This window comes from Amia ocellicauda, chromosome 17 (assembly GCF_036373705.1).
Source record: "Amia ocellicauda isolate fAmiCal2 chromosome 17, fAmiCal2.hap1, whole genome shotgun sequence".
Lineage (NCBI taxonomy): Eukaryota > Metazoa > Chordata > Actinopteri > Amiiformes > Amiidae > Amia > Amia ocellicauda.
In genome coordinates, this window is record NC_089866.1 from 476,178 (window position 1) to 492,564 (window position 16,387).

At 48.9% G+C, this 16,387-nt stretch overlaps 1 protein-coding gene across 1 annotated transcript in view; it reads left to right on the top strand.

Annotated features, from left to right (window-relative positions):
• Positions 1-14,702, top strand: part of LOC136713119 (guanine nucleotide-binding protein subunit alpha-12) — a 40,189-nt gene extending 25,487 nt beyond the window's left edge. The window contains exons 3-4 of the mRNA XM_066690086.1: positions 11,590-11,640; positions 13,394-14,702. Coding sequence (XP_066546183.1) covers positions 11,590-11,640; positions 13,394-13,963 — 621 coding nt within the window. The 3' untranslated portion in view covers positions 13,964-14,702. The remainder of the gene's footprint in view (positions 1-11,589; positions 11,641-13,393) is intronic.
• Positions 14,703-16,387: the final 1,685 nt, after the last annotated feature.

Here is a 16,387-nt window from a genome sequence, read left to right on the forward strand (position 1 = left end):
CCTATAGATTCGAGACTTTTTTATAAAAACAACAACAACAATTTAAAAAAGTCTTCTGTATGATTTCCCGCAGCACAGAGAGGCTGGTATTTCATGTGAAGGCGAGACGAGGACAATTTGAATAGATCCCTCTGTTTCTTTGTTCGGCTCACAGTGGTTCACCTTTGACCTCTGGGGCACTGTGATGTACCCCCGTCTGTTCAAACTGAGCTTCTGAACGGATTTCAATATTGTGTCAGAAAGCTGTTTGGTCCTTTATTTGTGTATTTATTACTTTTGCTAATTTCTTCATTATAGTTTATTTGTATTTACTGCAGGACACAGTTCGGACACAGTCGGAGCTCATATTGAACAACTTCTGCAAATGACTGGCATTAATAACTGATGCAAACGTGGCAGTAAATTAGTATTTTTAGATCACAAATACAGTCATAAACTGAAAAGCTGGAATAACAATGTAAGAATTGCATGCAGGCGTCTCTTCTGCAGACGTGTACCTGTCTTGGTACGACAGCCCATAATAGTCCCCAAACTGGGCGACGTCTCAGATGTGCATCAGGATAGAGTCTCTCTTGTTCACAGGGTGGTCTGGTGGGACAGTGGACCCCTACGCAGACAGCAGCTCGTTATAGGAACTGTGTACTTCGGTGCCGAGCCGCACAACTGGAGAGAGCTGTGATTGTGTGTCAGTCCGGAAAGGGATTAGACTCGCTGAGCCGGGCCGGGTCGGGGGGACAGGGCTGTTATCGCCGGTGTCAAGGCCACCGGTGACTCAGAGCTGCGGCAGCTGCCAGGGAGCTGGGACCCGGACCGGGCTCGGGCAATTAAAGTGGAAATATGATTCTCTTACACTAAAGTTTTATGACGGTGTCTTTATCCCGGTTTGGTGATTTGCAGGAATCTGTGGCGTGTTTCACAGAGGCGTTTTCCTTTCATTTATTTTTTATGGAAGTGCTGATAATTCTTGTTTGGAAAGTAATCGTGAGGTTTCAGAGAAAATCTCCAGGAATGATTACAGATGCATTCCTCCGTCTGAGGCTCTATCTGTGCTTTACCTCGCAGTGACTGCGTGCCGTGTGCCGCCACTGTTTTGACTCGACCTGCGCTGGCTTTGACACGGGTCCCTCCGGATTGTGGAGGGCACTGCATGGATGCAACCAGTCAAGGGTTTTCATGCCTTTCCACTTTTTCACAAAACAGAAACAGCAAATAAGATGCCGTTCTGTAAGTGTATTTTGAATAAGTCATCCAATTGAAAGGACAGCACCACACTCTCCCAGGCGGTGTGAAGTGGTTTCAAATTGCCTTACTAAAATATGTATTATTGTTTGTTTAAACACTTGCTAGAAACCCGATCCTAGCGCACCGTCATGCCTGCAGCTCGGCCCATATTGTGAGGCCAGAGAGAGAGTAACGCTGCATACCTTCAGTGTCTGCAGCTCCGCCCGTTCCTGTGCTGTGGGCTGTGGGAGGCTTCGGCTTGTCTGGGCGAGATGTAACGGTTATTCGAGCTTGGTAAGGGAGGCCTACAGATGAGTTCGACACTAACGAGCTGGTTGACACTTGGCACTGTACTACTGGAGAGAGAAACAAGAAGGGGTCACAGTCCGGCAATTTAAACTCACTTTCAGGATCCAGTAAGGGCATGCCGGCTTTGTTTGTCTGAAACATAAAATATTTAAATGCAGTGTTTCTTGCTGCCATTTCAAAGAATCAGGTAGACTTTTTATTTCTGCACTTTGATTTGTTTTTCTTTTTGTCTGTCATGTTTTTCCAGCAGCCATCGCAGAGTCCAAATTTGAATTGAATTGAATCTGTCTGATCCATAAATTGTACTTATTTATTATGTATTGATTTCATTAATCACGATGACTGCAATGTGCGGTTTCCTGCACGGGGGAAATTTCACCTCGGATTTCGGTTTTATTTTTGGGAAGTTATATAATTTGACCTTTTTTTTTTTCCTCTCTCAAAACATATGCACTATAAACAATAGGGCAGACCCTGATTATAATCTGTCTGCAGCGCTTTGGAGCAGAACAGCTGCAGCGAAGCTCCCGGTGGAAAGTTGTTAAAGTTTCCCTTTTTGTTTGTGCTGCTTAATGCAGCTTTTCTCTGTGACTGGAGTGTCGCCCCAGCTGTGGTGAAGCCCTCGGTACACAACACATTGTTCTCACCCCGTGTGCGGTGCAGCCAGAACACAACCCCCTGTTCCCTCCCCTCCTCCCCCCGTTCCCTCTTCCCATCTTTTCTTTTTTTCTGGTTCTTCCCGTAAATCAAGTGAGAGAAAAAAAAAAAGTTTGCTCAACTCTCCTGGCCCCGGCCCTGTGCATTTCCAGTCCTGCTCTTCTCCACGGGCAGGCAAGTGTGAATGTGACCGTGAATGTTTCCCGTGTTAGTCATGCGATGCGAATTACCGTCTTCACTTCGTTAACCGGTTGGCGCAGTGGCGGGCCGGGAGCCCAGAGAGCGGCAGTGATGCTGCTGTCAGGACCGCAGCCGCAGTGGCAGCGAGGACGGGCGATGCCAATAGGTGCTGGGGAGAAGCTCCTTGAGGCGGCTTCACAGGCGTGTTATTGCTGTCATCGTGTTAGACTGGATATCCCTGATGGAGGCGGTTATGTAATGCTAGCCTCTTCAGAGTCACGCACAGCTCGAGAATGTGCTCAGTTTGGGCGGAGAGTTCAGCCCCGTTCTGGGACTGGGCTGGGAAGTGTGGGCTCCTCTGGCGATGCTTTAGGGGTTATATCTGTCGACATCCACAGCTCGGCATCACAGTCCTGTATTGTTTGTGTGTTTTGTTGTTTTATTTGCGGTCCTGCTGGTGGTACTGAAGCTCCCTCCCTCTGCCAGTGTGCTGCTTGTATTTGGATCTGCATTTTAAGATGCTCTTAAAAACTTAAGTCGTGGTTGACTTCTGTCCAGGTGGCTGTTAAACAGAGGGTATTGTGTTCCTCTTGAAGCTCGACAGCGCCTCGTATAATCTGACATTCCTAACGAGGGCACTTACTGGCTGTTCCCATCGGAAAGTGAGAAGCTAAAAGAAAACGACCGAACAGTGAGCTTCAGTGCCTGGTGTGGCCCAGTCTTACTCAACGCTTACTCAGCGTTCAGCCGGGCCAGTGCATTCAGCCATTACCTCACCGGCTGGCTGACACTTAAAAACTGCCCCGGGTCAACTTCTCTCTGCTGGCCCTGTCATTCATTATTCACTGCGTGTCGGCCGGCGCGGAGTTGAATAATGGATGCTATGAAGTGCCGGCTCATCCGAGTGCAAACGGCCTCCCTGCGCAGCCCTGGCTCTGTGCGGTCAGTCTGTATTTATTCGGGGCCTCCCTGTGGTCCGGACCGAATTGTCCTGAGAGGCACGTGACCGTGACCCTTTGCTGCCATGCTTGCACTGGTTTATACTGGTTTATACTGGTTTTTGCTCCAGAGTGGCACACACAAATACAGTGCCGCCTCTCACACTCACCGTGGTTGTGTATCACTATCCAGGCGTTCATATCTTTTGTCTGAGGCTGACGAAATGGGGAAATGCTTCTGTATCCCTGAGCATCCATGGATTTGTCAGTGTTTTCCCACCGGGACGCTGCACAATGAGGATTTTGTGCAACGGCACATTTTTTCACATTCTCTGTCCTGCTCCAACATGGTGGAGAGTTGTTGTGTTTCGGCTTCTTTTGCGTTTGTCTTTTTTAAGAGATCTGGCGGATTGATGACTGATATTTAGCGCTTCTAAAATGGCTCGTGAAACAGATGGCAATTGTTGTTTTCTCTGCTAACTTTCAAACCCAAGGGAGTGAATTGGAAAAAGAGTAATTTACGAGCAGGCAAGTCTTCAGATGTTTTCCTGTATGAGAAGAATGTCTCTCTCTCTCTCTCACACACACACACACACACACACACACACACACACACACACACACACACATGCATGCATGCATTCTTTTTCTTTCCTTTTTTCTTTCTTTCCACTCTCAAATTTTTTGTTTACAACCCTGCCCCGCGGAGCCTCCATTGCTTTCGGGAGGAGATAAGGGGAGATAAAAGGGAAGAACCTGCCACTCCAGTCCCGGCCTGTTCAAAGCGCAGAGGCCGAGCCAGGAGAGCCGGGTGGGGAGGAGGTCGCAGTTCGGTCTGCGATGCTCGGAGATGTAAGCAGATCAGGTTGTTCTCTGTATCCGGCTCTAGCGTGGCCGGGCCTGGAGGCAGGAACAAGCCTGTGGACTGTGGACAATGGCCAAGGAACCGCTCTGTCTGTGAGGTGGGGGGCTGGGGTCCTTCTGGGGACAGAGCGCAGATGTTTTGCTGTGTCCCGGATCTGGGTCCGCTCCTCGCACAACCAGCAGGGAGAACAGACGCCCGCCGCACTGCGGTGGAGGCCAGGAAGGGCCACGTGCAACTGGAGGGAGTGTTGTCCGGTGTGAAACGGGGCTGGAAGGTTGTTCTGGGAGGCGTTGTGGCCCACGCAAAGCTGTCAGACAGGCAGGGCATCTTGTGGACTTCAATTGTTCTTGAAGACGCCCTGCTGTACCTTCTGTACTTATTTGCTTTTTTTTGTGTGTGATTAAAGCGACTTCTGCTATTCTTGTGGCAACAGTGTCGGAAATTGCCTTATCGAGATGACCTACAGCTTGAGGATGTGTTAATTAGGTTTAAGCCGGTGAAACGAGTGATCCAGTCGGTCTGGTGGAGGGCCTGCTCGTGTCGGGGTTGTTTGACAGTTTGGATCACACACCTGGCCTTCATCCTGCTGGCGATCGGACACTGGAGACACAAGTGGACGGTGTGTCTGCAGGCCTGGTAATCAGTATGATGCAGTGAGTCTCACATTTGCTCTCTTTCACTCTCTCATTTGCTGATGCTCGCTCTCTCTCTCTCTCTCTCTCTCTCCCCCTCCCCCAACTGCTCATCACACTTCCACACGGCGACCGCGTTCACATTCCTTTGCTGAGAGAGCCGGGCCATGAGACCTGCGGCTCAGCGACACTCTCCGGGGGCTGCTGATGCGTCTCTGTGTTTCTCTCCATTGCCTCGCCACGACTCTGGAGTCTGCGGGAGTCCCCACGCCCTGGCCCCCACGCCCTGGCCCCGGGCTGCCCTCCTCTCATGCCGCTTGTGTGTGTGGGGGGGTGGTGTGTCTCGTATGGCTCAGCTTTTGGGAAGAGGCAGCTTCCACAACTGCGTAACCAGGGATTTCTTGTTTCTTCGATGGGTCATGTTCGGGTCCCAGCAGACAGAACATTCCTCACTGCTGAGGAAACCAGAATGGAGTTTGGGTATCAATTCGAAAAACTCATAGAAATCCCTGTGAAAGCCAAGCATATTTTCACATTTTTTGAAGTTAACCACAAATTCCATTGGCCTTCGGGCTCTTTCTAAAAGCAGAAAACAACTTTTTTTTTTTGGTTTCTATTTTTCCCTCTTTGTTTTGTTTGTGGCCGGCCCCGGACAGAGTAGTTTTGTTCGCCAGCAGAATGAACGATGCTCTTTGACCGCGTCTCTCCGAGTGTTTGAGTCTGTCTCCCGTCGCTGTTTGAGTTCCCATTCCACCGATGTCGGTTTCCATGTTGGCACACTGAGCGTAGACAACCTTGTAGAAGGACCATCTGCTGTGTCCTGCGACTGGAGAACAAAACATGGCAGGGAATTCAAAACTAAACGAGGTGCAGGACTCCAGGTTTAGATGGTGTGCCCTTTTCGATGTGTTATAGACACTGTTTTTAACCGTCAGTACATTTAGAAGTCCAACGGTAATGCTTGTTTATTTGAGAGGTATCTTAGGTTTTACTGCCACAGAAACAGGCCCTCAATCCATTCAGGAACATTAAAAAACAGACTAGATAGGATCCTTGGATCACTTACTTATTAATGGACACCAAACGAGCACGATGGGGCGAATGACCTCTCGATTGGACACTTTATGTTCTTATTCATTAATTTACAGTGTGCAGAATGTCTTTAATTTATTCTTGTTGGTTGTAAATACTAGAGTTCTCAATTGTTAAGAAGTCGGTTGACCCAAATGAATTGGCCATTTTGGAGTGGTGTTTTGTTACATTGAGGCAAGCTAATGTTTGGATAATGCTTAAGCCTTCAAGAGTGCTTTACTGGGTGTGTTAGATCTCATTGTGGGGGATTAATTGTGGCTCTTCGCCTGTGTCCAACTCAAACATTTCTTTCACCGCAGAGACCTCTTTGGAAACAAAGCTTTTTGGTCCAGCGCCAAGAATATTCAGTCAGTCTGAAAGAAAACCGTTATGTCCAAGAAGGAGAAACGATTCTTAAAAGATTCTGGTTTTCATACCTGAAAGATTTAGTTTTAATGTACAGTCTGGTTTGTGGTGTTTTGTTTTCATTCTGAGTTGTAGGTGTTGAAGCACCATGTTTTCAAGGAGGCTGTAAAGTAGTGAGCTGTCTCTCCGGCCCCCTCTTGCCCAGCAGCTCTCTGGATGGGCACCAACTGTAAATGCTGGTAGACATTTTAAAAGGCATCTAAGTTTCCCCGTGGTGTGAAGCCTTCAACGTATAACTAATGTAGGACGGTTCTGGGCATCCCCTCACAGCAAACAACCCATGGATGTGAAGCTAGGTGCTATTTTAGAGCATCACTGCCTCACCGGCTGCCTCTCCGCAGCGCTCTGGCACGGCCTCGGGGTCGATTGCAGTCGCAGCCTCACACAAATAACCGTCTCCTGCAGCTCGACACCTGGGTCATCAGAGCTGCATCAGAGTGAAGGCTGACCATGAGACGCACAGTGGGTTACAGCGAGCGCTGAGCAGGCGGGGCAGGGCGTCATGTGTGTGTCTGTGAGTGTGTCAGTGTGTGCGCAATGTGTGTCAGTCAGCCAGTCAGTGTGTGTGTGTGTGGGTGAGTCTGATTGTGAGAGAGTGTGAGAGAGTGATCAGCCTCAAAACAAGCAGCCCCTCTGAAGGAGCTTGTGATTCTCACATGCAGAGCCATGAAGAGTGAGAGCTCCAGAGCAGCAACAATTGTCTGGTTTATTTCTGATTGCAGCTGCATCCTGTGTTTTACACCCCCCCCCCCCCCCCCCTCCAATGAGTTATTAAATAAGTAAAAAGCTTCAGTGTCCAGCCTGCATTATTTATAAATAGCTGATGAAAACCAACCAGTTTGGGTTTGTCCATCCTTTTATGTAAACAGTTACACAACGCCAGTTGGGGGGGAGCTGAGCGTCCACTCTCAGTGAGTGACTGAAGAGATTGAGATTCCCGGGTGGAAGCTGTGGATGGTGCGCTGCAGAATCAGGATGCCCTCTCGCCCAGTTCTACGATGCCCCCTCGCCCCCCTCACCCAGCTCCAGGATGCCCCCTCGCCCCCTCGCCACTCTCCAGTGGGCTAACAGAACAGCCAGGCTCTTCCAGGAAGGAACCGCTGTCCGGCACTAAAATAGAGCGAGCAGGAACACCTCCTGGTGCATTGTGGGACTGCGCCATACAGACGTGCCCCCCCGGCTCCACAGCCTCGCTCACCTGGCTTCACGCCCATGTGGCATCCGATTCCCGCGCTAGGGAAGTGAGCGCCGCATGAGAACCAAGTGTTTTCAGTGGCTATGTTTTCTGGAAAGTATATACGTTTCTCTCTGGTCTGAGGTTAGACCTGCCTGTTTGTGTTCGGTTCTGTTTGTTCTGGCTTCATGAAACAGATCCGTTACGAACTTGCTAATTGTCTTTTGTGCGTAGAGAGAAGCGCAGTCTCTCTTGTTCCTGTGCTGGGGATCTCTGAAGCGCCTGCTCGACTCCACTGTTGTCATCTCTCACAGGAGGAAGCCCTCTGGTCACGCCTGTACGCAGAGCACACTGACTTCACACCTCCGCCTCTGTGCAACTGGGAGCTTCGTGAAGTGGAGAGAGCTCCTGCAGTCACTTCCCACAACGGAGGGAAACCGGTCACAGCTGAACATAAATATGAGGAGGCGGGGATGGAGTGGGGGTTGAGACAGGAGGCCTTCGAGTCACTGGACAGTGTAAAATAATCCTCAAACAAAGGAAAAGGCCTTAACCGTGTTTAAGTGTGAAGAAAGCGAAGAGAAACGCACACGTGCAGACCGTGACTTGAGCCCTGGACTCGCTGCCTGGAGACGATCGCTTCAGTGCCGATCACGATCAAGAGCAGAGAGCGCCTGGGTGTGTAGTGACAGTGTGTGTGCTGCCGGCAGTGGATTGTGCTGTAATCTACGCACACAGTCCTGGCGTCGTTGCGAGCGGCTTCACAGTTGTCTGCTCTGCTCGGTGGATTGACAGCCCGGCTGACCCGTCCCCCCTGGGCTTCCGGGACTTGGCAGCAACCCCCCCACCTCCTAGAGTTTCCTTGGCAACGATCTGATAGACTAATCCCGAGGTCGGAGGGCACGGATTCCAGCTATGCGCCGAGGGTTCGAACGTGTTTCTACTTTGCGGACGACCCTGAATCCGAGAACCTGTTTTGAGAGAAAACCGAGGCGTCTTCAAAAGCGGCGCTGTGATTATTATGTTTTGGGGTTGGAGACGTGCGCTGTTTGCCAGCGTATCTGTTTTTGTACATTTGGGAGGACGAGACTCCTTTTATCTTTTGACTTCAGTCTTGTTGTATCAGCGGTTCACAGAAATGCACCCTCTCCCTAAAAAACACACTTGCCTCTTAAAAGTGTCAGATTGCCTCAGATCTGAGCTCTGTGTTTGTTTATTTATTTTCATATTTATTTATTCTCCACCCTTCCCGGTGGGGGTGGAAGGGAGCTGTAAACTTAGCCGAGGCCGGGGTCAGAGGCCGTGGGTTAATAAATCAGGGGTGGCGCTGTCTTGTTAATCCCCCTGTTTTCACTCACAGCTGTTTCCTGTTGGGATCTGCTCGGGATGTGGGGACACCTCTCTGCAGACAGGAACGCTCTGCGGTCACACAATGCTTCAAAGGGGCCGAGCGGCTCAGACGCTGCGCCATGGCGTGCTATTGAACTGCCGAGCCCTGGCCTGGGGGCGTCAGGACGAAGAATAGAAAACCTGGGGAAACCCTCTCAGGAAGCAGACAATCATTGCCCCCCCTTCCTCACAGTGTTGTTTGAAGTCGGCTTAGTGACGGACAGTGAACACCAGAGTGCTGATCGTACCCTGATTGAGAGCCGTGGGTGAGACCCTTGACACGTTCCCCAGCCGCCCACCGCCGATTGTCACCCGAGTCCAAAGAAGGACCTTCTCATGTTATACGTTATTCAGTCACAGCTCTGCAGTACATTTCTTGGCACTATAATCTATTTAAACACCTTGCGCCTCTGTCACTGTGACTCTTGACTCCTGTGTTCAGTAATAGTAATGTTCAGACTGTACAATGCACTAGTTAGACCTCATCTGGATACTGTGGACAGTTCTGGGCTCCACACTTCAAGAAAGATATCGCTGCTCTAGAGGCAGTTCAGAGGAGAGCAACCAGACTTATTCCAGGTCTGAAGGGAATGTCCTACTAAGAGACTGAGGAACTGAACCTTTTCACCCTGGAACAGAGGAGACTATGTGGGGACTTGATCCAAGTCTTCAAAATCATGAAAGGCATCGACCACATCAAACCAGAGGAGCTTTTCCAGATCAGCAGGGACACGCGCACCTGGGACACAAATGGAAATTGGGCTTCAAGGCATTCGAGACAGAAAACAGGAGACACTTCTTCACACAGAGAGGCGTCACAATCTAAACAAACTCCCCAGCCATGTGGCTGAAGAGACAATGTGGGGACATTCAAAAACAGACTGGATAGGATCCTTGATCACTCAGTTATTAATGGACACCAAACGACCACGATGGGGCGAATGGTCTTATGTTCTTATGTTCCTCCTGCTAGCCAACGGTAAAGCGTTGGCGCCAGGCCGTGCCCTGGCGGAGGATGTGCCCGCTGTACAGAGCATGCCTTGACATGGGACGCTTCCTGAAGTGTAGCACATTTCTGCTGCTCTGGGACAGCTGTTTAGAATCGCACTGAAGATCAGATTTCTCAGACCTGCAATCCGCCGTCTTCAGACTTGACCGTTTTGACCCGGCCCAGCGGTCCAGAATGTGTCATTACCGTATGTTTGTGTTTTTCTCTCTCTCTGTTCTCGGAGAGGCACTTCATAATTAAAGAGCTCGCCCTCTTTAGCATGGCGGGGATGCAGGGGGGGTTCTGGTTTGCTGAGAAAAGCACAACAACAACAACAACAACAACAAACAATGCTGCAGAGTGATCGACTTTCTCCAGCAAAGCAAAACACTAAACTTTATGGATGTAACTTTGAGGCTGTATAAAATACATACATAAGAAAGTTTACAAACGAGAGGGGGCCATTCGACCCATCGTGCTCGTTTGGTGTTCATTAATATCTAAGTGATCCAAGGATCCTATCCAGACTATTTTTAAATGTTCCCAAACTTTTAGCTTCTACCACATCGCTGGGTAGTTTATTCCAGATTCTGATGCCTCTCTGTATGAAGAAGTGTCTCCTGTTTTCCGTTTTGAATGCCTTGAAGCCCAATTTCCATTTGTGTCCCCGGGTGCGTGTGTCCCTGCTGATCTGGAAAAGCTCCTCTGGTTTGATGTGGTCGATGCCTTTCATGATTTTGAAGACGGTTATTAATATTGCAGTGAACCTTCATTACTTACTAAAAAGAAAATGTATGTAGTACCGGGATATATTCAGCATGAATGTGTGTCTGTGGGTGTGGGTGTAGAGACAACACTTTCTGCATCAGTACGTCAGTATGTGTCCCTGTTATCATTCTCTGTCCATGTTTGATTAGCATTTCACTGAACTCGGAAACACGGCCGTCTCTGATGCAGACTGGAGAGATCCGTCTCCCTGCTCTCTGTCCTCGACACACGTCATGCTTGTGAGCAAAGCCAGGACAAGGTCGCCGGGTCGGCACACGTTCAACAATCCGCAGCCTTCCTTGGTTCCCGAGAATCAGCTTCCTCCCAGCAGGTCCCACAGATAGCACTGGGAGGGCGTGTGTTTGCTGGTGAGGTGGTGTAGATAACGGGTGTTTGGGGAGATTGCTGAGACATGTATACATGGCCATTTTCGGGATTTTATTTTATTGTTTTGCATATGTGCCGAACTTTATAAGCTTCTCCAGTCTGAGTCCAGCTATTAACGTTCCTTCCAGAGACTGTAATTCTACCTTTCTTTCAACTCCCGAAGCAGGATCTATTTTTCCTTTTCCGGTAATTTCCTTAAAAAAGTATCTGGGGAAAAATAAAGTAGGAGAGCAATACGTTTATATGGTTTAATGCTGTTTAATTGCTTAACAGCCCAGGTTTACACATCCGCTCGTAAAATTGCGTGAAGTTTATTTTCCTCGTCAAATGTTTCTGTGTTTTTTGTGTTATTGCGCAATGTTGGGGGCGGCCCTCTCCGGGTAAACATGTGTATCCATCGATGCACCGCAGCTCTGGTTGCTCAACTTCTTAAGCTTGAACTGTACTTACAATCAATCAATCAATCAAATGGAGAATTCATGTCTTACGGGAAATTCCCAGCCCCCGGACCACGTGAATCAACTTGAATGGTTTAACTCAAACTGTAACTAACTATCTCCCTCTCCCTCTCCCTCTCTGTTCAGGGTGAATCTGTGAAGTATTTCCTTGACAACTTGGACCGGATTGGGCAGCTGGTGAGTCACGTACCTGTCGTTGTTTCACAAGGGTCTGTCTGGAGCCGCAGCCTCCCACCCCACACAAATAAACCCTTATCTGAGTAAAACAAGCTGGCGGGTGGGTGTGGAGATTTACACACCGTTTGATTGGTCTTAAAAATGCACCTCAGCTGGTGAGAGTGTGGCCCTGGTCCGTCCGGCCCTTTGAACACACAGTTACAGAGAAGCAACAGAAAACCCAAAGAGGAAAATCTGCTCTTATATGATGTGGTTTATTCTGGGTATAAAGACGTTCTCTGAGGCAATTAAAAAACAAATTAAGTTAAAAGGGAACGAGAGAGGCAAAGCTTCAGGAAATAAATGCCAGCGAATAAGACGTATGGCTATTATTTATGTTTTGCACGCTTTTGTGAATTTGTCCGTGTCTGTTTACTGCCAAGAGAGCGATGGGAAATGAGAAGAAACGGCTCATTCTGCTCGGTGTTCCCGTCCTGTGCTGTGCGATCTGGACAGTTTCCAGTCTCCCCCGGGCTCCTTTTAAGGCCCGGCTGTAGGGTGGCACAGGACTGTCCCGAGCAGGAGCCCCCACCGCCGAGCAGAGAAAGACAGAGCCCCCCACACCGGCCCCCCACACCTCCAAGGGCTTCCACACTGTCTGTCTGTCTGTCTATCACAACCCTGCAGTGAATCCTCAATGGAATATGGACTTGAGGCAGAGACTTCACTGGCGATTGGACAGCAGACACGCAAGCCAAGACCAGAACTGGGGGTCCGCAGCAGGAGCCTGTGACGGGCCGAATACTGGTGCCTCAACCCCCTCTTCCCCATTCTTTCAGCTCCTTCAGGCAGCAGCTGTTTTATATTTGCTGCCATTTCAAACTAATCCTGAAATACACTCTCCTGACAGGATGACAAGATTTATTCCACCATTTTAGCTGCAGATTAAAGCTTGTTTGACTATTTTCATGTTCACTCAATTTGTCAAAAAAAAAAATTCTTAATTGTTTTTTTCCAGTCAGTTTTTTAATCTTTAAAAGGTCTCATACTTTTATAAACACACAGAAGTATGTCTGAGGACCAGGATGTACATTGTTAAAAATTAAATAAACTTTTATTACAATTACTCCCATGACTGTTAACCTTTAACATATCACTATAAATGTTTGTCATGTAGCATTACATCATCTACTGCTGATAAGAGCAAATCATAAACTTTGACATCTAGCAATGAGGTCCCAAAACTGGCAATATTCCCCGAAGTTTCTGTCCAAGACTGTGTGAGGAAACCCAGGCTGTGATGCAACAGAAATGGGTGTTCATTTGCTCAGCCTAGTTCGTCCCACGGAAAGTTAAGCGGCTGTGGGTTTGTGTTGGCGAGAGCACATGGGGCCCCACGCTGTCCCGCTCCAGTGGAGATCTGCAGATCCGTCTAAAAAGCCCCGTTCATCTGTTCTAAGCGCAGTAATCACTGTTGAAGGACGAAGCTGCCTCAACGACTTATTTAGCTAATAATTGTACCCTTTCAATCTGAATAGCCTCGATGTAACGGCTCAATACGGTTGTGTAATTTGATAATTAGCAGACCGTGCCGTGCATGGAAACGGTTTCATTTGTAGCATCTAGTTGTTAAATGGTGTCTTGCCTCATAATTAAAACTAGACGACTGAAGCCAAACGAAGCAGACTCTCAACACCAGCCCTGAGGAAGATCAGGGTATGTCAGTGTTGTCACTGTTGTTAATGCTGTCCATGTCCTTCTCCCCCTCTGCTAGAGTTACCTCCCGAGCCGACAGGACATCCTGCTGGCCCGGAAAGCCACGAAGGGCATCGTGGAGCACGACTTCATCATCAAGAAGATCCCGTTCAAGATGGTGGACGTGGGCGGGCAGCGCTCCCAGCGGCAGAAGTGGTTTCAGTGCTTCGACGGCATCACCTCGATCCTGTTCATGGTGTCGTCAAGCGAGTTTGACCAGGTCTTGATGGAGGATCGGCGCACCAACCGCCTGCTGGAGTCCATGAACATCTTCGAGACCATCGTCAACAACAAGCTCTTCTCCAACGTATCCATCATCCTCTTCCTCAACAAGATGGACCTGCTGGTGGAGAAGGTGAGGAAGGTGAGCATCACTAAGCACTTCCCCGACTTCCGCGGCGACCCCCACCGGTTGGAGGACGTGCAGGCCTACCTGGTGCAGTGCTTCAACCGCAAGAGGAGGAACCGCAGCAAGCCGCTCTTCCACCACTTCACCACAGCCATCGACACCGAGAACATCCGCTTTGTCTTCCACGCCGTCAAGGACACCATCCTGCAGGAGAACCTGAAGGACATCATGCTGCAGTGAGGGGGGTGGCCAGGCTGCCGTCTCAGGCCCTGGGGCGGCCGAGGCTCCTCCTGTATGCCTTAACAACACGAGACATGAGAATGAACCAGGACAAAAGCACATCCTCACAGCTGTCCCCTCCCTCTGGTTCAGCACAACAGCTCTTAAGTTCACTGTTTTATTGGTATGTTTTTAAATAGCGGGTGTCCCTCTGAGTTTCCCTAAATCCTGTGACTCTAAACCTGCTGACCAGCGGATACTCGGACCTCCACCAGGGGGCGCTGCATCCTATTGAAAACTGCAGTTGACTGAGCCTGGTCTGGTCTGATTTGAGTTTCTCTTGCTTGTGTGATTCATGAATACGGGACTAATCGGACCCCCAGCCGTGTGCGGACCCTCCACTGTACTCCTGTGAGGCAACTCGGCCTGCAGCTGAAGGCCAGGTGGCTGATGACATGACAGCATTGCACTAGTTAAGGACTGTTCTTTGTCACGCGTGTGTTCGGGACTCGGACCCAGCTAACTGAGCCCGTGAGCCGCGGTCCTCCACCCTCGGTGCTGGAGATCGAGACCTCCGCAGGTGCTGAAGGCCGGGGGTCCCAGGTGATGGAGTGGTTCTGTTTGCACTGCCAGCAATGGGTGATTGGAGTAGGACGGGACAGGTGTCACTAGAATCTGTAACGTTTCTTTATTGTGAACGGAGCGTGTGAAGCAAAGCAACCCAACACTGATGTTCTGCACGAGAGTGGGTGGGTGGGGGGTGTTGGTTGGTTGGGTGGGAGGGGGTCCATTCTGTATTATTGTCTAGAGCTTAGGGGGAAGAAAAGAGCTACTTGGGTGATGGTCTTCAGTGAGTCATTCGAGCCACTGGAGCTGCCCAAGGTCAACGCGGAGGCCTTTGTGGTGGGACTGAGACCAGATATCATTCTTCCTTCAGGGTGTCCCTCCAGCACTCGCTCTTGGTAGCCTAGTCATGTGCACTGTCGGCCAAAAACTAGAAAAAGAAACCTTCTGAGCTGAAGGAGTTTAATTTATAGTGTGTTTCACAGATGCCTGTGAGGGTCACGGACTCTGCTGAACACATAGAGCGATACGCTGCCGTTTGTTGTTGTTTTTTTTTTTTTAAATCTTTCGCAACCCAGTGCCTTAAAGCGAATGCGCGGTGGGCCGCCCCAGCACTGAGGGTCCGACCAGAGCCCAGGACGGATGTTGTAATGATCAGTCTTAGTCACGGGTATGTTTAGCAAGAGGAGAGATTAAATGGATTTGACGAACTACCCTCCACTGGCCCCCTCAGTGGAAAACTATGTGGCTAAACACTGTTATTCTTTAATTCATATGGTTTTCTCATAGCATTTTGATTCAGATAGAGGGAACGAAAGAAGAAAAAAACTAAAAAGGAATAAAAAACTAGGGGCACAGGGGCAGTGTAGATGAGAATTTGTTTTGTTTTGCTTTGTGGCTCCAGTGTCTCCCTCTGTCCCTGAGAGGAGATCGTAAAGGTGATCATCTGTTTAATCGGCAGCTGTGAAGTAACCAGGTCTTGTGCCGCCCGTCCCCAATAATTCACACAGACCTGTAGCTCCTCCTGCAGTGGGATGGGGCCATGGGCCGACTCCTGTAAGAGGAGATAATGAGAGGCATCGTGTTTCCACATGTTCCCCTCTCCATGAGTTTCCATGACCAGTGACCTTCTTCCACTGTATCAATCTTGAAAATCCTAAAACGTAATCTGGAGAGAACAAGAGATCCTGATTGTGTGTGCCTGTGTATATAGTGTGTGTGTGTGTGCCGAGCTCTGGACTGTGTGTGTGAGTCCTTTTGTTATGAAGAAAACTTATCTGAAAAACACTTATTTAGCAAAAAAAACTTATTTCTTCAAATTAGTAAATAAAATAAAATCAACAAACGGTAAACTATTTTCTAACTAAATGGAGAAAAGTATATGTATATTGTAAATAAATGTATGCCGTATCTTTTCTGATTGTCTTCCTTACTGGATATTGTTGTAACCCCGACCCAGCATATTTGTACTGCTACTTTAGTATTATTACCAAACAAAACTGAAAAAGAAAACCTGTCTGTGTGAGGGATGCAGAGGTGGCCCAGATGTTTAGATATTCTGTTGGGATTTTTATTTGATTTGTTTGGTTGTTTGCCCATATTGCATTATATTGACCAAGTCTGCTCTTACTATATGACCAGTATTGTTAATAATAATGTCACTACGGTTATATTTATTGGTCGAGAGTTGAGACAGATCCTGGTGACGGACGGTGTGTCAGAGCGGCTCGATTGAGCTCCACTGATGGCAGCTGCCGAACAGTAGTTTTGCCTCCGTCTGTTCGTCAGTGTGATGAGAGCGAACGTGACCAGCCTGCCCTGCGTTCGGCCCTACCGCCCCCCTTGCTCTAATCTGTGTCTGAATGTCCCCGTCAGTCTGGC